Source organism: Strongyloides ratti, scaffold srae_chrx_scaffold0000003 (genome assembly GCF_001040885.1).
Source record: "Strongyloides ratti genome assembly S_ratti_ED321, scaffold srae_chrx_scaffold0000003".
Lineage (NCBI taxonomy): Eukaryota > Metazoa > Nematoda > Chromadorea > Rhabditida > Strongyloididae > Strongyloides > Strongyloides ratti.
In genome coordinates this window covers 130,561-154,907 of record NW_020171511.1, presented here as the reverse complement: position 1 = coordinate 154,907, position 24,347 = coordinate 130,561, and the positions used below count along the sequence as shown (strand labels likewise).

The 24,347-nt window shown below is 22.9% G+C and overlaps 9 protein-coding genes across 9 annotated transcripts; 6 read left to right on the top strand and 3 right to left on the bottom strand.

Moving 5' to 3' along the window:
* Window positions 1-382: 382 nt before the first annotated feature.
* Window positions 383-1,042, top strand: SRAE_X000185100 (Hypothetical protein; the record flags this gene model as incomplete). Its single annotated transcript, XM_024653629.1, has 2 exons — window positions 383-641; window positions 693-1,042. The coding sequence occupies 2 exons, from the start codon at window positions 383-385 to the stop codon at window positions 1,040-1,042; spliced, it is 609 nt and encodes a 202-aa protein (XP_024499321.1).
* A 1,235-nt stretch (window positions 1,043-2,277) lies between these two features.
* On the top strand, window positions 2,278-4,243 carry SRAE_X000185000 (Numb-associated kinase; the record flags this gene model as incomplete). Its single annotated transcript, XM_024653618.1, has 4 exons — window positions 2,278-2,482; window positions 2,534-2,907; window positions 2,958-3,862; window positions 3,907-4,243. The coding sequence occupies 4 exons, from the start codon at window positions 2,278-2,280 to the stop codon at window positions 4,241-4,243; spliced, it is 1,821 nt and encodes a 606-aa protein (XP_024499320.1).
* A 1,062-nt stretch (window positions 4,244-5,305) lies between these two features.
* On the top strand, window positions 5,306-6,823 carry SRAE_X000184900 (Cortactin-binding protein-2, N-terminal domain-containing protein; the record flags this gene model as incomplete). The annotated part of the gene is made up of 2 exons (XM_024653607.1): window positions 5,306-5,422; window positions 5,462-6,823. The coding sequence occupies 2 exons, from the start codon at window positions 5,306-5,308 to the stop codon at window positions 6,821-6,823; spliced, it is 1,479 nt and encodes a 492-aa protein (XP_024499319.1).
* Window positions 6,824-7,471: 648 nt separating this feature from the next.
* On the top strand, window positions 7,472-7,755 carry SRAE_X000184800 (Hypothetical protein; the record flags this gene model as incomplete). The annotated part of the gene is made up of 2 exons (XM_024653596.1): window positions 7,472-7,573; window positions 7,627-7,755. The coding sequence occupies 2 exons, from the start codon at window positions 7,472-7,474 to the stop codon at window positions 7,753-7,755; spliced, it is 231 nt and encodes a 76-aa protein (XP_024499318.1).
* Window positions 7,756-7,879: 124 nt separating this feature from the next.
* On the bottom strand, window positions 7,880-10,872 carry SRAE_X000184700 (85/88 kDa calcium-independent phospholipase A2; the record flags this gene model as incomplete). Its single annotated transcript, XM_024653585.1, has 4 exons — window positions 7,880-8,154; window positions 8,206-10,248; window positions 10,295-10,674; window positions 10,730-10,872. The coding sequence occupies 4 exons, from the start codon at window positions 10,870-10,872 to the stop codon at window positions 7,880-7,882; spliced, it is 2,841 nt and encodes a 946-aa protein (XP_024499317.1).
* Window positions 10,873-13,662: 2,790 nt separating this feature from the next.
* On the bottom strand, window positions 13,663-15,912 carry SRAE_X000184600 (Serine/threonine-protein kinase/endoribonuclease IRE1; the record flags this gene model as incomplete). The annotated part of the gene is made up of 3 exons (XM_024653573.1): window positions 13,663-14,399; window positions 14,451-14,636; window positions 14,691-15,912. The coding sequence occupies 3 exons, from the start codon at window positions 15,910-15,912 to the stop codon at window positions 13,663-13,665; spliced, it is 2,145 nt and encodes a 714-aa protein (XP_024499316.1).
* Window positions 15,913-16,737: 825 nt separating this feature from the next.
* SRAE_X000184500 (Na+ channel, amiloride-sensitive family and Degenerin family-containing protein) lies at window positions 16,738-20,589 on the top strand (the record flags this gene model as incomplete). Its single annotated transcript, XM_024653562.1, has 7 exons — window positions 16,738-17,140; window positions 17,191-17,592; window positions 17,838-18,493; window positions 18,549-18,706; window positions 18,761-19,327; window positions 19,372-19,686; window positions 19,731-20,589. The coding sequence occupies 7 exons, from the start codon at window positions 16,738-16,740 to the stop codon at window positions 20,587-20,589; spliced, it is 3,360 nt and encodes a 1,119-aa protein (XP_024499315.1).
* A 53-nt stretch (window positions 20,590-20,642) lies between these two features.
* SRAE_X000184400 (Serine/threonine-protein kinase/endoribonuclease IRE2) lies at window positions 20,643-21,623 on the bottom strand (the record flags this gene model as incomplete). The annotated part of the gene is made up of 4 exons (XM_024653551.1): window positions 20,643-20,660; window positions 20,726-21,141; window positions 21,190-21,466; window positions 21,534-21,623. 4 exons carry the CDS (start codon window positions 21,621-21,623, stop codon window positions 20,643-20,645), a joined length of 801 nt encoding a protein of 266 aa, XP_024499314.1.
* Window positions 21,624-21,751: 128 nt separating this feature from the next.
* SRAE_X000184300 (Membralin) lies at window positions 21,752-24,315 on the top strand (the record flags this gene model as incomplete). The annotated part of the gene is made up of 4 exons (XM_024653540.1): window positions 21,752-21,825; window positions 21,927-21,970; window positions 22,013-22,221; window positions 22,270-24,315. The coding sequence occupies 4 exons, from the start codon at window positions 21,752-21,754 to the stop codon at window positions 24,313-24,315; spliced, it is 2,373 nt and encodes a 790-aa protein (XP_024499313.1).
* Between the last annotated feature and the right edge of the window lie 32 nt (window positions 24,316-24,347).

Here is a 24,347-nt window from a genome sequence, read left to right as displayed (position 1 = left end):
AATTAAATTGTTTTTTTTTTAAATATAAAGTTTAAATAAATACTACTTTTCTTATTACAATATTTATAACAATATGATGAAAAACATTACAAAAATTCTTTAAAAAATTAATACTCATTATTAATAATTGTAGCATGTGCAAAAATATATTTCAAAAAGAGAAATATATAAAAAGCAATTAACCGGTTTTAATAATTAATGTATATCCGGAATCTGATTTATAGTAATATAATAAAATATAAAAATAATGATTATAATTAAAATGTTTAAATTAATTAACGGTATGCAAATTAGATATTCCTTTATAAAATATTTTATATTAATAATATTTATTGAAAAAATTTGCTCACAGGGTGTATTGTTTCCTCATGGTTACTTTGACATGAAAAAATTAGGTGCAATTGATGCATTTTATCTTAACATGTTAGCATTATCTAATTTGGAATATGGTGGTACAACAATTGAAGAGTTAGAAGCTCTTTCAAAAACAAGATTTCCTGAGGAAACAACTGATGATCATAAAGACGACAATGATCAAGCATTTTCAAATTCTAATATAAATACAAAAGACAACACAGATGAAGTAGTCGTAAAAAATCCATTTATTTCAAAAATGAACAAAATATTTAAAGTTAAAAGAGGTTTGTTTTTGTTTTTTTTATTTAACTATTTTATAAAACTTTTTTTTTTAGCTGTAATAGAAAATAAAATAAAGCACCAATTGACAGAAGAACAAGACGGAGAGGAAAAATTAAAAAATGACAATAATATATCAAAAGAAAATTTAAAAGCAACAGATATTGACGATCCATTTGCAGAAATTGTAACTCGTGCTCCAAAACGCCCATGGTACCACTATAAAAGTAGATCTTTAAATAGAGATGGTATAATGACAAGAAATCGATATCAAAAATTAAAATCTCATTATAAAAAAACAACTACAACAGAAAAGCCAATAATTTCTAGTAAAATTGCTCAAGAAATTGAAGAATATCATAGGCCTTTCATAATAGCCTTACCAATTCCGCCTACATTTAACTAAGAAATTTATTTAATTATTTAATTAAATATTGTTTTTAGATAAAATTGTCGGAAAAAGTCAAGTAAATATAAATATTAAATTATATGGCAAAAGCTATGTTAAAGAAGTTTTTTTTTTTAAATATTATAATATACAATTATACATATTATTAAGTAATATATATATATATCGCTAGTTCATTTTCATATTAATTTTTATATATTAAACAAATTAATTTTTGTGATAATTTTATCCAATATGCTATTAACTATCTTGTTTAAAATACCCAGGAGAAAAAGATATATAGTTCTAAAATATATCATTATAATTATTATTCTTACATATATATATATTATAGTATACTTAAATAGTTTTATTTTATTAATTTATCATAAAAATTTTTTAAAGTCCAAAAAAAATATTTAGAAAATAACATTTATCAAATATTCACTATTTACAATCTTAAATATATTTTTGATTTATTTTACTAAGACCACTTAAACAAAATAATTTAGACACATTATATCCACTATAAATCATTATTATATATGACGTGTCAATGGAATATACAGAAAAATTGAACTATAGTTATATGCATGCTAACCAAACCTTTGGTTATAAAATATATGTATTTATATGTACATATATCTTTCTTTTAATATATATATATATATATATAATTTAGTCATTCTTTTTGTATATCATCTTATTAAAAAATATTATTAATTCTTTTATCATTTTTTTTTTGTTATATATATAAATAAATTAGTAGAAATTATATCATAATAATTATAATAATTTCTATACATATTTTTTTTTATATTTAATTACTTTATACAATATTTATCCTCTATTTATAGAAAGTAATTGATATATAATAAATATATTTATTCAAGGTTATTATTTAGTTAACATAATATATTATTAATATCTATAACCTCATTTTATTTTACTTAACTTTAGAATACTCTATTCCAAAAATAATATTTAGTATACTTCTTGATAAGAACATAAATTAATAGGTAATCTTTTTATGACAAACAAAATAATGTTAAATTTTCTTTTCTTATTGTTTACTTTGTTAATTTATTATAAAATTTATTTGAAATATCATTGGTTAAGGTTGATTTTAATCTATTAAAGATTATAAAATATAATATTGTAAAAATTCTAATCGATACAGTGCAATTATTGCATTAATTTTTTTTTTATCCAATAATTAATATTATTAAATATAACTATTTTTTTTTATAGATATGCCATTGGGAAGCCTCTTTGGCGGTAGCTCTGGTAGCTCATTAAAACCACAACCATTATCTAATGAAAAAAAAGAAAAGTCAAGTTCTTTTAAAAGTGGTTTAGTTTTTAATGCCGATATTAAAAAAACAACTTCTTCCGGTAAAAAAACAACGATAAAATTAAATAAGATGACCTTTACTATTGAAAAACAAATTGCTGAAGGTATAATAAAAAAAACATAATTTTAATTATTTTATTTATATATTATTTTAGGTGGTTTTGCTATTGTATTTTTAGTTTCTGATAAAAACCATAAATATTATGCACTAAAACGTCAATTAATACGTGATGATAATCCTCGATTAGAATCTTGTAAACGGGAAGCTAATATATTAAAAACATTTGCTGGTCACAAAAATATTGCCAAATATGAAACACATTTAATTACTCAAAATAAAGCTGGTATCTCAGAATATATGTTGCTAACATCATATTATCCTTCATCTGTTTTTCAATTAATGAATGAAAGATTAAAAGCTAACCAAACATTACGTTTAACTGAAATTTTTAATATCTTTGAAGATATATGTCATGCTGTTTATGCTTTACATACATCAAATCCACCAATTATTCATCGCGATTTAAAGGTATTATTTAAAAAAGATTTTTATAATTTATAATTAAATTTATTTTGTAGATTGAAAATATATTAATTGATACAAATAGTGGTGTTCAACATAGACCTACTTATGTTTTATGTGATTTTGGTAGTTGTACCAAAGAAATATTATCACTAAAAACACATGGTCTTAATTATATAATTGAAGAAATTAATAAATGTACAACATTAAGTTATAGAGCACCAGAAATGGTTGATTTATATGAAGAAAATACAATAGGTGTATCATCTGATATTTGGGCTTTAGGTGTTTTATTATTTAAATTGTGTTATTTTCAATTACCTTTTGGTGAGAGTAGTTTAGCTATACAAAATGGACATTTTACTTTTCCTGATAACAAACATATTCCAGAATCATTAAAAGCATTAATTTCAGCATGCCTAACACCCAAATGTGATTTAAGGCCAAATATTTATCAACTTTTATCATTGATTTTAGAAATCTCTGGTTTAAGTAAAGTTTTAAAAAATCATTTAAATTCGCCAAAATTGCCTTTGGAAGTTGTAATTTCAAATTATAAAAAACGTTTTAATATACCATTAGATAGTGATAAAAAACAAATATCAGGATCAGTAAATGATATAAAAAATGATAAAGATTTAATAGTTAATGAAAAATCATTTGATTGTATTATTGATACTAAAAGACGTGAAAATGATAACAATTTATCTACCGGCTCTACAACAATTAATCCAAGATTAAGACCTAGACCTAGTACAATGAATCAAAAATTAAATTTAAATACACCAACATTACCAAAAGAATATACTCAAAATGAATCTAAATGTACACCAAATGTTGATGAAAATTTTGCTGATTTTGATTCATACCAAGAATCATTATCAGCAAAAAATACTGCACCCCCAATACCACTAATAAAATCACCAAATTCTGATAGTTTATTAAGAGCAAGCGCATTTAAGTAAGATAAACATATAAAAAAAAAAATAATTATCTATTTTATAGACCATATTATAGTGTTAAATCATCAATGACAGCATCTATTGGTTCAAATTCATCAGTAAGTGAAAAATCTAATGGTGGTATTGAATCAACAATAAATACAATTGATCCATTTACTTCTGCTCCATTTATAAAAAATAACAATGAAGTTGATGTTAAAGAGATGAATGATCAGGATTTTGTTAAACAATTTGATAAACTTAGAAATAACTCGCAAAAAAATTCCAATAAATCTTCAACATCAGGGTTTGAATTGGAACCATACGAAAGACATATGATTGAAACAGATCCTTTTGGTTATGCTCCATTTACTCCTGTGAAAGAGTTAAGCAAAACTTAGACATATTAAATATTTCATAATTACACTACATTATTTTTTATCTTTAAAATGACAAATTATGTGTATTTTTTTTTCATACTCCTGTGATTTATACATTTTTAAATAATAGTTTATTTTATAACCTGAAATTTTAAAAAAATTATTTTTGATTGTTTAACACGATTACTATATAAAATTTTTTTTTTACTTTTTACTTTTAATTAAAAATCATTTCTAACGATCAAATCTCTAACTTGTCATTTACTTTTACTTTGCAAAACTATCATTACTTATAGTATTTTATAATAACATATCAATAAGCTAAATTGATGTTAATCATCACTCTTATAACTTTGTTCATTTAAAATACCATTTAAAATAATTTTTATTGATAAAAATAAACTACTTTTGTTTATTTTTTTAATATATTTAAAATATTAAAAATAGTAGAAAAATTTTTTATTTTAAGAGACATTTTTTTTTAATTTTTAAAATTTTAACACACTATTACTTTTTTATTTTATAAGTTTAACATTTTCTTATAAACAAATGAAGTTATTTGATACTTTTCTTTTTTTTTTTAATAACAAACAAAATTTCAATAATTTTTTATTTATTATTTTAAATAAAATATGGAAAGAATGTTATGATAGATTAAAAAGAAGCAACAAAACTTTTTTTATTTTAATAAATTTTTATATATATATATATATATGTCAGGTCAACCTTAAGTTCATTTCGTTTTAGGACTACATAATTCTGGCAAGCATTTTACATTGGAAATTAGCCCATCATTTTTATATATCAATCCTCTAAATAATATGTATTTAACATATCTGTTTTTCATTTAAATTATATATATAAATTAAAATTTTGTTATATGCAATTTTAAACATATTTTATTTCATATATTTTAAAATCTTATTTAATAATATAATATAACTACTTGATTTGCATTAATTTAGATGACATTATATTATCATTGTTATTATATCTTTAACTTTTTAACATAAAGTATCACTTTTTTTTTATCTTCATTTTAGAAAATAAAAGTTTGTTCATTATTATTATATATATGTTTCCATGGATCTCGAGGGACGTTTTGTTGCAAAACATTTTACAAATGAAGAATTATTACGAATGGTAACATATCTTGAGGCTGAATTACAAGCAAAAGAATGTTATATAGCTGTTATAAAAGTATGTTTTTTAATGATAAATAATTAAAATTATTTTTAGAGTGAAAGAATAAAAAATATACTACATAATGTTCGGTATGGTAAAATGCCAAAAATTGATGATCCTTTAGAAGCTTTGAAAAGAGATTCTGATATAGTTGGTGCAAAATTTGATGAAGAAAATGTCAAATCTTTTTATGAAAGACAATTAAATGGTATTGAAAATTTAATTAAATCACAAAAACTTTATCAGAGTAATGTTAAAAATAGTCTTATTGCTGCTGAAAGTAGGTCAGCTGAGATTATTAAAGAATTGGAGTTGCAAGGTAAGGAGAAGGATAATGTAATTAAGCATAATGAAGATATAAGAAATGCATTAGAAAAGGAAAAAAATGATTTACATGATAATTTATTGTCAATGAATTCTCTTGTAAATGAATTGAAATGTAAATTAGAAAAGAAAGATAAATATTTACAGGAAGAAAAAGATCGTACCAAAACAATGATTCTATTTTTAATGGAAGAAAGAAAAAAAGTTATCTTATCAAATTACAAATTAGAATTAAAATGTAAATCTTTAGAAACGAAAGCAAATGCATCATTACCTATTGATGGAACATTAGTATCAGAATTAAAAAAAGAAATAAAAATTTTGAAAAAAGAGAAATTGAAGTTAATAGAAAGTATGAATGAAATGAAAGAAAGAAATACACAAATGGAACAAATTATAAAAAATCAAAAAGAAGATTTAAATTTGATTAGGAAAAATATTTTAACAAAAACAAAACAGGATACTATTTCACCACATATGAAACTTTATTCTACCAATACATTAAATACATTATTAAAGAATGGTGAATATCAAAATGGTTCCCGAATTCAAAATTCTAATACTTTTCCATCTACCTCTAAAGAATCAAGTATACCTGTGTTTAATTCAAAACCTCCAAATCCACTTCCAACATCTCGTTTAACTTTTACTTCAGAAAGGCGTTATCCTCGTACTGTGCCAACATTACCAAGTAGACCACCAATTGGAGGAAATCAAATAAACAAGAAAGTCTCATCACCTATCAGTAATATATCAAATATGGCAATAGTTAGTACGGGAATAGATAAACTTCATTTAATTGATCATACAGATAATTCATCAACACCATTAAAAGGACAATCACCTCATAATCGAACATCTCGTGTACCTACAATACCTTCTAACAAAAGAAGTACCTCTCTTCCTAGAACAAGCCTTCAAGTACACAACCAAACATTGAAAACATTACAATTGTTTCCTAAAATTGTAAAGAATGATGAAAAGTTATCGCCTAAAAAAACTTTGTTAAATAATCGATTGCAAAATGTTTCACCATGTCACAACAATAATTCATCCTCAAAAAATGGAACATTCCATCAACAATTGTTATAAATACTTTTTTCGGAATCAAGATTTGTTAATGTAATCTGTAATCAATTTTTTTATTTTAATTCTATAATATTTGAATGATAGACTTTATAAAACAAATATAAGAAAAAAATTTGATATTGTTAAATAATATAAATTTTTGAAGTATTTGTATTTTTCTTCATAATTTTAAAAACAAAAAAAAACTTTTTAAATCAAAATATAAATTTTTTTATTTAGATGTTTAAGTGATTCATACTTGTTTCATTATATATAAATAATGATTTTGTTACGACAATTATATTTAGAAATAAGATATTTATTATCTTCATGCATTGATTATACTACGACCTAAATTTTTGTATTTACGATTTATGATTCTCTATAACCAAAATTATCCCATAATTAACTTTTGATAAAGAAACTTTTGTATTAATTATTTTTATTTTAAAATATTATTTTTATTATAAAAATTGTTATTATATAATAGTATAGTTAAGAAAAATTTTATTAAACCAAATAATAGAAATTTTTTTTACCTAACCACTTTTTATTTTAACTTATATATTTTAAATTATTGATATTGATTCATAATAAGTGATTGTTTATATATTAGGAAATATATTTATACATTTATTTTATATTTTGTTTATTAAATTGTAGTTTTAAAAAATGTTTGGGATGACGGATAATCAACAGGTCATAATGTCTTTAATTCTTCATTTAATTGGAATTAATTTTGGAATTTGGTGTTGGTATTTATTCCCAAAAAATGTAAGTTTTTTTTTTTTTATATTTTTAAGACAATTTTATAAAAAAATTTTTAGCCATACCGACATGTCAACAGAAGTGCAGAAAGTATTATGGTTAAATTAAATGACATTAGTGAACATAAAAATTTAATATCATTAAACCCATCACAAAAAGATATAACAAATAATCGTTATCAAGGATAAATTTATTTTAAGTGCAAAAAAAATCACATAATAAATACTTTAAAATTTAATTGTTTGCATTATAATTAAAAATTATATATTTTTTTTTAATGAAATATTTAAAAAAGTTTTATAACATTTGTTTTTATTGTGTATCTATATATTCAATATCACCATAATTTTTAAGTAGTGGTGGTTCAGCATGATCGGGTAGTTCAGGTGTTGTTGTTTGTGTAGACATATTATTACAATTTGTTTTTCCATAAATACCAAATAAGTGTCTTCTTTTGTATGATGGACCTATTTTTTTTATTAAAACACACAATTTTTTAATATAGTTTCTTCTTTTATTTAAATAGGCAATACATTCCCACATCATTCTTGATAAATCTAAATCATCTTTTGTATCCATTGCTATATCTTTAAATAAAGGTGATGATAAACGAAAAAATGGAATATTTAAACTTGTACACCATGATAATCCTCTATCAACAGGAGCACCTTCTGTAGCAGTAACTTGTTCTACAAGCATTACACCTAATGTTTTTATAGCCATTGACAATGCAACTGGATTAGCTGATATTTCCATATTATTTGGATCTAAAGGTATTGTTGGTATAACACCTGTTCCAATACTTAATAAACATCCAATTTTAACACAATTTTCTTCTTTGTTTAATATTATATTTGTATTATTCCACATTTCAATTTCTGATATAATTTCTAATGTAGGATTATTAGAAATAATTCCACCATCAATATAAGTATTATCAACACATGAAAAAAATGTTGGAGCTGCTGAGGAACGTCTTAATGCTTTCCAAAGATATAAATCATCAGTATTTTTATAACCTAATTTAATATTTTCTTCATCAGATAATGGTAGTTTATAATTACGCATCATTTCTAATTGAACAGGAAATATATCAGCTTTAACTGTTGGAAACATTAAACGTGGCCATTTTAAATCATTAAGAAGAATTGCTTCTCCAACTTCTTTTTTAATAAAAGTTTCTAAATGATTTGTATTATATGGTCTAACCCATCCATCAAAAATGAAATCTTTTAAACGTAAGTATATTAATTGGCATTCTCTTAATGTTTTTCCTTGAGCTAAACCTGAAGCTATTAAGGCACCAGTTGATGTACCAGCACACCAATCAAAATATGGAGCAATTGGTTCTCCCATTATTTTTTCAATAAATATTAATGTTTGAATTAATAATAATCCTCTAATACCACCACCATCAAGTGATAATACATTAATATATTTACTATTACCTTCTTGAATATCTTTTTCCATACCATTAAGTGTTTTAATTAAGGCATCATATATAATATCTTGTTTTTTATTTAATATAAAATTATTATCACCATTTATTTCATCTATTTCATTTTTATCTGTGTTATTTAAATTACTATTTTTTTGATTAACAAGATTTTCTCGTGATGATGTATTACTATTTTTATATAATATTTTCATTGATGATTCACTAACACAACCAGAAACACATCCTGATTTACTTGGTGGGCATCGTTTAGCATCACAAATCATTAAACTATTTAATATTTCTTTTTCATTTAATTTTGCTGCAGCATGCCTTGGTGTGTCTCCATGAAGATTACAAACATTTGCATCAGCACCTAATGATAATAAAAGTCTTGTTACTTCTAAATATCTATTTGAAACTGCAATATGTAAAGCTGTATCACCATTTCCATTAGGAAGATTTAAATTACAATTATATGATGCAATACACATTATCATTCCTAAATCACCACGATTTGTAAATATATGAATAGGAGCCTGACCAGCTTTATTTAAAATATTTAAATTCATTTCTTGAGCTTTTAAAAACAATAAATTACTTAATGGATTTTTATGAGTAGCTATATGAATTACAGTGTTTCCTGTTGACTCATCAACTGCATGTAATAAATTAGGTGATGCCTCTAAAATACTTTTTATAACATCTTGGCCTTTTCCTTTAGATGCAATTGCTTCAAATAAAGCATTTTTTCCAGATCCTTTTGGATTTAATTCTGCTCCAAGACGTAATAATGTTGTCATACAAATAGGATTAGCATTTCTAATTGCTAAAAGGACAGGTGTAAAACCATCATTGTTAAGTGAATTTAAAATTGATTTAGTTTCTTCAAATTCAAATAATAATTCAATCATGTTTGATGATACTAAAGCAGCATAATGTAATGCATTGTTTCCATTCATATCAACTTGAGATACACTTGCACCTTGTTCCAATAATACTTTAACTATTTTTGGTTGATTGGTTTGAATTGCTAACATTAAAGGATATTGTCCTTCAGGTAACGAAATTACATTAATGAAATCTTTAATATCATGATTTTTTGTTTTTAAAAAATTTATTCCATCTGGTGAAAATATATCACTTCTTTGACATGCAATTGCTATATGTAATACTTTCCAAAGTGGTCGAACCTGGAACATCGTTGTAATATCACGAATTTTTTTACGACAATCTTTTGACTTATCTATAATTAAAATATTATTAATAAAAAAAAAACTTTTTAAACAAACCAAGAAATTTGAATAATATTTTGCATTCTAAACATCGACGATAAAAATCTAATGCATCTTCCATTTCCTGAGAACGAAACAAAGATAATGATTTAAATACTTTTGTTTCTACACTGTATGAATAAACAACATGATGTAATGGTTTTGATGGTTCATTTTTTATAGTTCCTTGAACAACTCTTAATGATGGAATTGGTATAATTTTTTTTTCATCCAAAGAATTTGGATAAACAATTTCGTGTCCTAACAACAATTCGTCTGGAAAAAAGACTACCTCACATGGATCAGAAGGAATCCAGTAATCTTCACCAAGTAATTTATCTTTAGCACTTGTCCATAAATCATTAAGTTTAACAGCCACATTTGCTAATGAAAACAAACTTTAAAAAATAAAATAATAATATTATATATTTTTAAAAATTAATTTAAACAAACCTTGGTTTTGAATTATTTCTCTCCAAAACAGGTGATGGTGGTGGTGTTTTTGTTCCTTCAGCATTTGGTATTCCATTTAATTCAGTTGATGCCGAAACAACAGAATAGCTTACAGAAATATCATTTTGTAGACGTAGAGACATAATTTGTCTCAAAAACAATAATAATTGTTATTGTTAAAATGATTGTCAATGTAATATAGTACAATTAAAGCTACCTCAAATGTTATCTAAAATAAAATAATAAATTACAACAAAAGCATTATATAGTCATTATTGGTTAGGAAAATAATCGAATTACATAATTATCATATTAATAATATAACATTTATAATATACAAAAAAAGAAACAAATTAATATCTTTGCATATAAAAATAATAAAAAGAACAAAAAACAATTAATGTATAATGATATTATTTAAAAGGATAAACAATAGGTATATTTTTAGTTGAAAAAATAATTTTTTTTGAAAAGAATTAATTGGAAATATATTTATGGAGTAAATAATATTTTTGTTTATGAATGATTTTTATGGATATATTATCATTTAAAGATATGAATATAATTTTTTATATATATTAAAAATTTATAATTAAAAAGTTAAAGGTTTTAAAAAAATTTTTTATATTGCTTGTTTTTTTTTTAATTTATTTTATAACAAATAAAAATAAAATAATACTTTATTATTATTAATAAAAGTTATCATAACCTTAAAATATATTACTATAAAAATGTAATTATTGAAATGAATAATTTTATAGGAAAAATAATATAATATTTAAATAAAAAAAATGAATAAAATAAAATATAAAAAAAAGACAATTATAATAATGATATTAATTTTATATATAATGAAATATCTAATATAATACTAACCATGTAACCCAACTTAATATTTTAATCTTTAAAGAAATACAAAGTATAAATTGCACTAAGAGGACTTTTATTATTGTGTCATAAATATAAAATCAATTTCACGTGAAAAATTTTTTTGTGATATAAATGAAAAGAATAGATATAAAAATGAAATCTTCTTTAATGTAAAAATAAAACTTATAGAGTAGAGATAAAATAATAAACTAAATAGAAAAAAGACAATCTTATAAGCATATTTATATATATGTGTGTATTGTACAATGGATGACTTCAAAACATTACTATTTAGTACAAACCAATTTTGCAAACAAAACATCAATATAAGTAGTTTAAAAAGAGACAACAAATATTCATTGTGAAAAAGTTTTATTTAATCAATGCCTAATATAGATATTTTAACTGTATATTGTTCTTGTTTAAATATATTACAAATAACAATTTTGTATTTTCATTTAACTATAAAAACTTTTTTATTAATTAATAAATTTTATATAACGACTAATAATAACTTTAATATTAAATAATATTAGCTCCATTTATTTCTTATTTTTAAATAGAAAGAAAAAATTCCCCTTATCTAAACAACTCAAATAAAATATGACATATTTTTTCATCCAAAAAATTTATGATTTAAAATTTTATAGTGCAAAATAATATTTTAAAAACACAAAAGCAATATTAAAAATTTTTTTTTAAATGTTCTATTTATTTATAAGAATGTCATAAGAAAGTAACAAAATTCAATACAAATGTAGATGTTTGATCTATAATCTTTTTTTAATTTTGATAGAAACAAATTCACTTTTATTTGTTTCAAAGAAAGAATGGAATTAAAAAATGATAAAATTATATTTAGAAACTTTTACACTGTTAAATGACCTATTAATTATTAAAATTGAAATGTATACTTTTGAATAAAAGATTTAACTTTATGGTAAAATAGAATTTTATTATTATTGTTACCAATTTTACATTATAATATTTGGTATTAAAAAATGAAAACGAAATAAAATAATATATATAAATATTATTTAAATAATTATACCATAAATAAATTTCATGTATTTTTTAATAAAATGTTATAAATATATCTATTGCAATAAAAATTTTTTTTTTTCTCTTTTATTGATAAAAGTTAAAATTTTATAATATATTTACATTCATTGAAATTTCATATCAGCATTCTAATTTTTATAAATAAAAAGAATTTAATTAAAACGTTAACTTGGATTTATTATAATTTTATACTTTTATCAAACATTAACCAATACATAAAAAAAGACAGATTTTACATTTTTTGTTGATAGTAAATAAAATAAAATTGCTATTATAAAATGTCATTGAGAACCATTAATTAATTAAAAAACAAAATATTTTATTGTTAATCTATATAATAAACATTTCTTTTATTGCTCATAAAATAAATAGTTTTTATTATTATTTAGACACCTTATATTTAAGTAATAATATACTAGACTAATATTGCATAATAATTGTTGTTATTCAAAATTAGTAAATTACTCTTTTTTTATCATTTAAAAATGTAAATAATTTAGAAATTGATGCCACAAAATACTTAGTAACTTAATAACTTTTAAGTTACAAATTTTTTTAACTTATCATATTATAATTGTTATAACATTATCATTAATTAAATTTCATAGTATATTGAAATCAGATTATTTTATAAAAATTCATCAACAAAAACTGGAAATATTATATTTAAAAAAAATTTGCAAATATATGTTGAAATAAATTTTATAAAAAAAATTGTATAAATATTTTTTGTTGACAAGAAAATTTCTTATTAATTTTTTTTAATACATAAATAACACTTGGATTTTTTTTTTTAATAAAAAATAAACACAATTGTTTATACATAAATAGTTTGACTCTGATATTTGATAAAGCTTACAATTACTATAGATATTTTTAATTGTGATAAAAGTTGCATAATAATAAGTTTTACAAAATAAAATTAATATTAATATATTTTGCGTTACTTGATATGTTTAGTTATAAGTATAAAAATAAGTTTGAAAAAAAATTATTTTTAATTATTTATTTGGCTGAAATGGTTTACGGCGTTTAATATATCCTCCTTTTTTATAATTTCCATCATTTTTTCCACTTTTTTTATCATTTTGAATATTTTTTATATTTTGTGATTCATAATTATCAATACCTTCTTCTTTCCCTTCAACTTTATTATCTTTCATAAAGATAGATGAATTTGAATAAATATCAAATTCATTATATACATCAGGTAAATGATCAAATGGTTCTTTAAAAAAAGCCGTATGTGTATTTGTGTAGTAACCCTGAAATACTGATTCAAATCTACATAATTTCATGACACGATAAACATGAAGTAATAATTTTGGGAAACGTAAAGTAAAGTATTGTAAAAAATTATCTGGTATATCACCTAATGATTTTTTTGTTTCATCTGGAAGTTCTCGATAATGATGTTTTTTGTTGCGCATTGCTCTAAGCAAATCTCTAACTGTATCGTGTTTATATGTCCTAAATTTTCTTAAATCTTCTGCTAAGTATTTGCATATAACATTTCGCCAATTACGACCAACAACAAATAAAGCATTTTTTTCTAAATTTTCAACAATTATACTTTCTTCTGTTTCAATTTCTATTCGATCACTAACATCCATAAAAAATTGTAATTTACGATCATTAGACCAAAACATTGGATGTGATAATATAGATTTAGCGGTTGGACGAAATATTGGCTTATTATGAATCATAGCTTCAATAAGATGTACAGCGACATCATTTTCTAAAAATAATATACATATTTTTTTAATATATATATGATAATTTATCTTACCTAATATTAATTCTAAATTAAAACGTCCTTGTATAATATTATCTTGTCTTTTTATTGTATCACCAAATGGATGTTTACCATTTGATAAAACATAATAATAAATACAACCTAATGAAAAAATATCAACAGATACAGTAACAGATGCTTCACTATTAAACGTTTCTGGTGCTATCCAACCTTCAGTACCTGTCATTCCTGAAACCCGACTAATAGAATTACAATTAATTTTTAATCTTTTACATAATCCAAAATCTGATATAAGAACTCTAACATGTCCAGTTTGACTATTTTTTGATAATAAAATATTTTGTGGTTTTATATCACGATGAACTATATTTAAATGATGAAGATGTTCAACACCTTCTGTTGCTTGACGTAAAATTTCTAAATTATCTAATAACATTATATCACGATATTCTTTTTTATCAATAAATGTAGCAAGCGAACAATCACACAATTCTAAAGCAATATATTTAAAAGTTCTATCAGATTCAGAACAAAAATATCTTATAACATTAACATGTGAATCACTTTCACGAAGCATATTAATTTCTCTTGTTGTAATTTTAACTAAATCAGATAATACTCTTTTGACAGCAACATTTCTTCCTTCAAATGTTCCACGATATACAACTGTTCCTTCACATCCTCTACCTAATATAACTTTTGGATCATATTGTAATTTTCCTATAGCAAAATGTCCTTCAATTAAAGTATTATTTTTATGGGTGTCATCATTATCATTAGTAGAAACATATGATAAATTTGATTTAGAACTTTTTGTTTCATAATAACTAGAATTAGACATTCTTGAACTTTCTAAAATACTTGTCCTACTTGAAGTTTCATAATTATTTGATTTTCGTATTATTTTATAAATACATATAACAATTACTATGGCAATAGAAAAAATAGCTATTATAAAAGCAGAAATTAAAATATAAGGATTTTTCATCAATATAATATGTAATATTTCTGGAATATCCCAATAATCATTCTCAAAATCATTCATCTTATCTTCAATTAATTCTATAGTTCTTCGATCAATTCCACCTTTACTAATACCAATTTTTTTTCTTTTTTTATTAAAATTAAAATAAGGTAATCGTTTATTATTATAAATGTGTGAATTTAAATCATTAATCACTGGAATCAATTCAGATGCAAACATTTTTGGAATTTCATGATATCCAATACTTAATTCATAATTTGATTCATCTTTGTTATTATCAACATATTTTATTTCTTTATTATTTTTAAAACCAATTGATTTTTTTTCCTTATCACCAATAGTAATTTCTTTTTTGTCAAAAATTGTACTTATATATGTAGGAATGGCATACATAGCATCTGTTGACCGACCAATATATAGAGATGGTTCATAATATTGTGATTTGGTTTCATTTTTATTTAAATCATATAGAATAGCATTATATAAAACATTATACATACTCATATCCATTAAACTAGCCTAAATAATTATATATATATATATATATTTATTAAGTAAAAAATATTATTATTAATATTTTTAAATGTTTTATATAAAACTTTTTACTTTAAGTTGACAATTTACTTTGTTTATTTAATAATTTTACTAACTAAATTTTTTTTTTACACTTGTTTTATAATTCTTATAAAAAGAATATAATATAGAGAAAAATGATAAATCATATATGATGAAAATCATCAAAAGAAATGTTATCAAAACATGTTTCTTAAAAATATGTATATATTTAATGAATGTATTTAAGTTGCATTATTATAAAATACTAAGATTTTTTAAACTATATCCCATATATTATTAAATATAAAACACACACATGTTAATATTGTTGACCCATTGTAACGATTAATTTTTAACTATGTGTGATATGTAGAAACTCATTTAAAATAAAAAGCTCATTTTGATTGATGCTTGTAAAGTAATAAACCAATAATTTTTCAACCAAATGTTCTACCTTTGAGTATTAAAATTAAAGAGGAGGTGAAAAATTGAAATAATATAGACAAGCAAAAATTACATATCTCGAAATGAAATTAACATAGACAATAGGAACAAAGTGATATTTATTAAAGTATCTAACAGAACACAAGACATGATTGTAGCCTGAAATACTTTATAATGCCACAATCATATTTTATATAAATTAAACTATTATTTTATCTTTGAGCCTATTAATTTATATATTCAAAATTAACTAAATTATTTTCAGATATCATTAAAAATTATATACAAAATTTAATATCATGAACAAAATTGATATAAAATATTTATAAAAAAAAAATGAGTAATACTAATAATATTCCGGGTTTAACTAATAATACTTCATACCCTTCCAGTACTGATATACAAACTAGTAATGTAAAACTTCAATCTCGTGGAAGGACTAATTCTGTTCATACACAATTATCTAAAAAAACATCAGGAACATCAAATAATTCACCTAAAACAAGTATTACTAGAAGTAACTTAAGATATGATGGTATAAATACACCTAAAAGATCACTTTCAAAAGTTGGATCAAATAGTTTAACTGTAAATAATGATCCAAATTATGGAAAACCATTAAAAAGGCAAGGTTTCAAAAATATAGGATCATTTAAAGAAAAATATCATGGACTTGCATCAAATGGTTTTCATCGTTTAAGAAGAATCTCAAGAGCTGATATATCAAGAATAGCTGATCGTAAGAATTTTATTATAATTATTTAAAATAATATTTATTTTTTTATATAGATCGTGGTATACCATTACGTTTTAGAGGACAATTTGATTTTAGATTAATTGTTAGTCGTTTTGAAAAACAAAGTACTTTTCATGGTATTTGTCATGCAGCTACAGCACCAAATTATAAATGGAGAATTATGTGGTATTCTGCTTTTTCGATATGTTTTTTAGCACTTATAATACAAGTATTTTATTTAATTAGAAGATACCGAATGTATGAAAAAACAGTTGATCTTGATCTCAAATTTGAGAGTGCCCCTTTTCCAGCAGTCACAATATGTAATTTAAATCCTTATAAAGCAAGTGCCATTCAAAATGATCCAATAACGAAATCAACAATGGATGCTTTTACACATTTAATGAATAAAGGTGCTTCAGCAATAACTGGTCTTGCTAATGAATTAGCGGCGGGTAAGTTAATATAAATGTTGACAAGTAAAGGAATTTATTTATATAATCATTTGTGATTGATGACTTATCATTAAAACGTAATTATATTGGAAGATTAATTTTAATTCAAAATCATTCAATCAAATCAACGCAAATTATATAATTGAGGGTACAATTATGAATTTTACAAGAAAATTTTCTAAATTTATAAGACATTAAAAATTAAATATTAAAAAATATAAAAAATATAAATATGTAATTTTTAGCAAAAAATGAAATTATAGAAAGAGTAAAAAGAGAAGAACCAAATAACGAATCAAGAAGATATTTACAAGTATTAGCACAATGTTATTGTGAAATTAGTACACTTTCTGGAATAAGAAAAAAAGGTAGTTGTTTTGCAGCATATAAAGGTAACATTTCATTAACTTTTACTGGAAATAATCTACATAACTTTCATCCATCAAAATGTTTATGTCAGCTAGATCGTGTATCAAAAACATTATGGCCTTGTTTTCCAAAAAATAGTTGGGAAAAAAAAATGTGTAGTAAATGTGTTAAATCATTGGGACATTGTCCAATGAAACATATTAATAAAAAACTAAGAAACAAAAGAAGAAAATATTATAAAGATATTTTACAAAGTTTTAATAAAAAAAATCAAACATCACAAAAAATGAATATTACAAATACAATTGAAAATACTAATAAAAATTCATCAAAAGTTGGATGTCGTTGTCATGAAGAGTATAATCATTGTGTAATGAATCCAGAAAATGGATATATACCAGAAATTGTACCTAATGATAGTTTAGATGATGTTTTAAAAAGAGATTATTTATCACCACAATATGCATTATCAACAACTACAACAACTACAACTACACAAGCACCTAGTGTAGTTCAGGCATTAGGACTTGAGGTAAATTATATCTTTATTTTATGCTTAAATAAAATATATATTCTATTAATTGAAGGAACTCGAAGATGAAATTGCTATTACAACACAAGCACAACAAAATTTAATGTTTGCTGTTGGAGCAAAGCCAATGGAACAAAAAATAGCAATGTCACAAAAAATGAGTGAACTTATTTTAAAGTGCTCTTTTAATCAAAGAGATTGTGATTTTAAAAAGTAAATTAAAAAGATAAAAAATAATACTTTAATATATATATTTATAATTTATAGGGATTTTAAATTACACTATGATGCAACATACGGTAATTGTTATACGTTTAACTGGGATAGATCAAAAAATGTATCAGCTAATAGAGCTGGTGCTAATTATGGTTTAAGATTATTATTATTTGCAAATATTTCTGAATATCTACCAACGACAGAATCAGTCGGATTTAGAATTACAGTGCATGATAAATGGATAACACCATTTCCTGATGCCTTTGGATATAGTGCGCCAACAGGATTTATGACATCATTTGGTGTAAGAATGAAACAATTTATTAGACTTCCAGCACCTTATGGAAGATGCTTAGATTATTTTGAAGCAGATGAAAATTTCCATATATATCGTGGATACAATTATTCTGTGGAAAGTTGTCACAGAAGCTGTACACAACGTGAAGTTATTAAAGCATGTGGTTGTTCTGATCCTATGTATCCTGGATTTAATAATTCTGAAGTCTGTAGTGTATTAGATCCTGTTGCAAGAAGATGTATTCAAAATATAACATCACAACTAACTAAAGATATATCTGAAGGTTTATATAAAGACTGTATATGTCATCAACCATGTTTGTACGTTTTAAATTTAATTATTATTAATTAAATTTTTTTTTTAGAGAAAGTGGTTATGAAGTATCTTTTTCAGCAGCACGATGGCCATCTGGAACATCAAAAATAATGGAATGTGAAGCTTCAAATGATTTATGTATGGAAAAATATAAAAAAAATGCTGCTATGGTTCAAATATTTTATGAAGAATTAAATTTTGAAACATTAACTGAAAGTCCTGCATACTCTTTAACAAGTGCTTTAGCTGATCTTGGTGGTTTGACTGGATTGTGGATTGGTGCTTCTGTTGTATCATTATTAGAAATTGTTGCACTTATAATTTACACAACTCAAGCATATGTGCAAAAGAAAAAGTTAGAATCGTAAGTTTTTTTAAATATAAAACCACTACAATTTTTAATTTTAGTGCACCACCTCCTAAAATGTCATCAAATAGATCATTAGCAAATATTTCCAAAAAATCCATTAAATTGATAGGTTCAGAAAAATCATCAAAACAATCTGTTTTACAGGAAGTTGATGAAACAAAAACAGAAGAAACATTATCAGAAATTCAAAAATCATCAACATATTATATTCCACCTGGAGCAGATTTGCCATGTATTTGTTCTTATAATGCTTATGGACACATTGAAGTTATGAAAGTTTTATGCCCTCAACATGGTTATCTATTAAGAGCAAGAGGTATATATGAAGATGATATTTATGCAGATGAATGGGAAGAAGAAGAGGAAGAAAATATTGAGGAAGAAGAAGATGACATTGTTGAAGGAGAAGAAATTTATAGTCAAATGGATTTAGAAAATTTTAATAACATAAAAAATAATATGGAAATTGTTAATGAAGATGATGAACATATACAAAGTAATTCAAATAATTTTTTAAAAAATAATAATACAAAAAAAGATGATACTATACAAATAGAAGAATCATTAGATCTAAATAATAGTAGTGAAAATCGCAAATCAAGTAATGTTACCAATGATACACCTAATTTAAAGAATGATTATAAACAAAATTCACCTAAAGAAACAGTTAAATACGTTCTACCTAAATTAAATAAATTTAAATCGAACTTCATTTCTAGTAAAGAAAATAGTAAAAAATCTAAAAATTCAATAGAAGTACCAAATGGACAAGATCGTTCTATATCAGATACTTCATCAACCAAAGATATATCATCAATTGCTACAATAGAAACATTGGAAACTAGCAAATCAACGTCTACTTCACATGGTCTTACAAAACTTTTTCAAGAAAAATAATTATTTTATTTTTATATATTTACAATTTATATATACATATTTTTTTGTAAATTTCAAAAAAATACCAACGTCTATATTAATACGAGTGAATTTTTAATTTTATAAAAAACAAAAAAACATATTTCTTAAAACTTACCTCTATAAATGCATCAAGCGTTTCCGATCCAACAAATTTATTTACTGCATAATGTAAACCATCTTTCTTTAAATGAAAAGTATCTATAATAACACTTGAAAAATTTTTTTCCCATAATATTGTTTTCGTTTCTGTATCAATACAAATAATTTTACCATTTCCTGGTTTTGATAAGTAAATAAGTGATGATTTATCATCATCCTCTATAGGTATATATGAAGTATAATCATAATATGTTACATTCCATACATCATTATTTGTTGAATTTTTCATCACTAATTGATATTCACTTCTTCCAACATACACTAATTCATTTTTACTTACAGGACAAATATTTTCATCTAGCGAATTCCTTATTTCCTCACTTTGTAAACCACGTTCAAAATGAATACTTAACCAAACATCTTTTTTAGAACCTTAAAATTATGTTATTATATATTATTTTATAATAATTATATATATACCTGCATAAAATATTCCATCATTTGTTTTACATGGTGATGTTTGAACTAATTGTGGTATTGTAAAGGGTAGCCTTTTTAACTTATTTTCTGTATAAACAAATAAATTACCATCTTGAGGATTAGGAAGAAACAAAAAATTCTTATTGAATCTTTTTGGAGTCTCTAAAAGTGGTTTATCTTTGTATCTCCAGATTTCATCACCAGTAAAAGTATTTACGGCAACCATCATACCATCAATTGTTGATATTAAAGTGATAGCATTAGGATCTTGTGTTTTCTAAATAAAGTTGATTACATATAGATACAAAAAAATAATAATAAAAATTTATTTAATATAAACTTACAACGTCACAGCTTGGAATTCTATCATTTTTATTAGAATATATACTGCAAATGAAAACTACAAAAATTGATACGTAAAATAAAGTTTTCATCAGTTAAAAAAATGTATTTAGGTTAAAAATATGGATAATTGTATAAAAACAATATATATTTCACCTAAAACTTTAAAAAATATAAAAATAATACATTTAAGAAAGAATAAACTTGTTTTTAATTTTTGATGACACACTATATTGGATTATCCTACTACGAATGCAAAAGAATACATTATACCAAATATTTCTACAAATCATTGTCATTTCAGAAAATTATAGAATTGATATATAAACAATTTCCATAGTGAAAAATCATTTATTTTCTAATAAATACTTTTATTGCTTGTTAAATATTATTAGAAAAGTGTTATTTTTTGGTTATACTTCTTGTACTTTTGTTTTATGTTAGTAATAAAAGTCTTAGTAATGATGAAATCTTTTTTTAGTGTTAATATTTAATATAAATATGGCGCAAGGGCAGGAAAATATACCAATTGCAGAATTTATGGATATAGCTGAAAATATACCTGAATTAAATTTTTCAATTATGCGCGAAAGATTATTTACATCAATGTTGAATAAATTATCAAGTCTATATCTAACAAATGTATCTAAAAAGAATCGCAAATTTATAGAATTTTCAATACTTTATCTTGTAAGTAATATTTTCTTTTATATATTATTAATTTATTTTTATTTTTAGTTTATAAGTGGATGTTTATTTTTGGGTTATTTACACTATATTTTACATAATATTCCTGGTCCTTGTTTAAAGGAAATAGGAAATGAATGGCCAAAAGATGGAATTTTAAGAATAGAAGTAATTAAAAATTTGAAACATGTTCTTAAGATGGAGAAACTTTTTATATACAATCGTACTACTGAAGTAACATATTTTGAATTAAAAAATGTTTTCTTAAATGGACCATCAGCATTACCACCTCAATTAAGGTATAATGAAATAGATGATGTAAATGAAGTATCACAAAATAATGACTATTGGTTTCAAAATTTAAGAGATTTTATTTTTAAAGTATTAGTTGGAATAGAAGAACCATATTATAATTCTGTTAATGATTTACTAACACATTACAACACTAAACCGGATGAAAGATTTTTTCATGGTGGTCCAGATAATGATGAAATATATTATCATACATTTGATCCTGATTTTATTCCATACATGAGAGATAATTTTATAAGTATTGTAGAATTTTCTTATTATCATGGATTGTTAAGATTACATCCAACAATTCGTCATAAATACAATATTCCTGTTTATACATTAAGATTAGATTCACAAAATAGTTCATGTTTTGAACATATTGATAAAACTCAGATAATGGTTAATTTTATTGGTTATGAAGAGTCACTTATTGTATCATTAAAACATATGGCCGGTACAGAAACAGAACGAGGATATTTTAGAGATATTTTAAGTGGGGAATATTTTAGATTTGTCTATTTTAATCATCCAAAAAGAAATATACTTATTGCCGTTGGATCAATGATTTTATTTACGTTATTAATTTCACTTTTACTTAGATATTCACATCAACAAATATTTGTTTTTATAATGAGTCTTTTAAGAATGTTTGAATTAAATATAGCCATAAATTCTCCAGTAGCTCCATTGATAACAGTTATTTTAGCATTAGTTGGAATGGAGGCAATAATGAGTGAAGTTTTTCATAATACTTCAACGGCTTTTTATGTTATTATGATTGTTTGGGCTGGTGATCAATTTGATGCAATTGTTTGCCGTCATACATTATCAAAAAAATATTGGTTAAGATACTTTTTTTTAACACATTGTACTTTTTATGTTTATCAGTATGGTTCAAATGGATATTTCCCAAATTTAGCATTATTTATTTCAACAGTTTTTATATTGTATACAATGATTAAAATATATCATGATTTGGAACTTAGTTGTTTTATAATGGAAAATTTGTTAGATGAATCTATGGATAGGAATATTCAAAATCAAAATACAACAAGTAAAGGAATGTATTATTTTGGAAAAGATAAACAAAATAAATGGTACATAGGACATTTAAAAATAAATTCATCAATGTTAAAATTTTATGAAGAAGGTCAAATAAATATTGAAAAAGCATACAAGGGAGATTTCCATATTTTACCTAATACCTGTTTTCCTGAAAAAAAAGATTTGGCATTATGTGTTATTATTCCTGAAGAAATTGTAGTAGAATATTTTAATAATCAAATAGAACCAGGATTTTTTAACTACAATTTTCCATTTGTCAATTTTTCTAACCTTACAAATTCAAGAAATTTAGATGAAGTATCAATAGAACATCGATTTGAAGCATCTGTTTCACAGTCAAATATTTTATATAATAATATAAAAGAAAAAAATGTATCTGATAGTGAAATTTGTCACTTTGTACCATATTTTTATTATGATAATGTGGAAGAAAATATGTCAACATTAGCATCTAATGATGAGAAATTTAATTTGACATATATTAATAGTCGCAATGAAGAATTTTTACATTGTGATAACGATGATGAGGAAAATGATGATATAAGAGATATGCTTAAAAAATGTGACAGTCTTCACTTTTTTAAAGATATACGAGGTACATTAATTGAAAATGAAAGTTCTACATCAGATGATAGGAGAGTATCAGTGTCAAATTCACTTCTAAGGTTACCAAATTTAGTTGCTATTCAACATTTTAAAAATATTATATCAAATGCTATACAACGTGATAATGTATAATATTAGTATAGTAATGTGAAAAGCATAGTTTA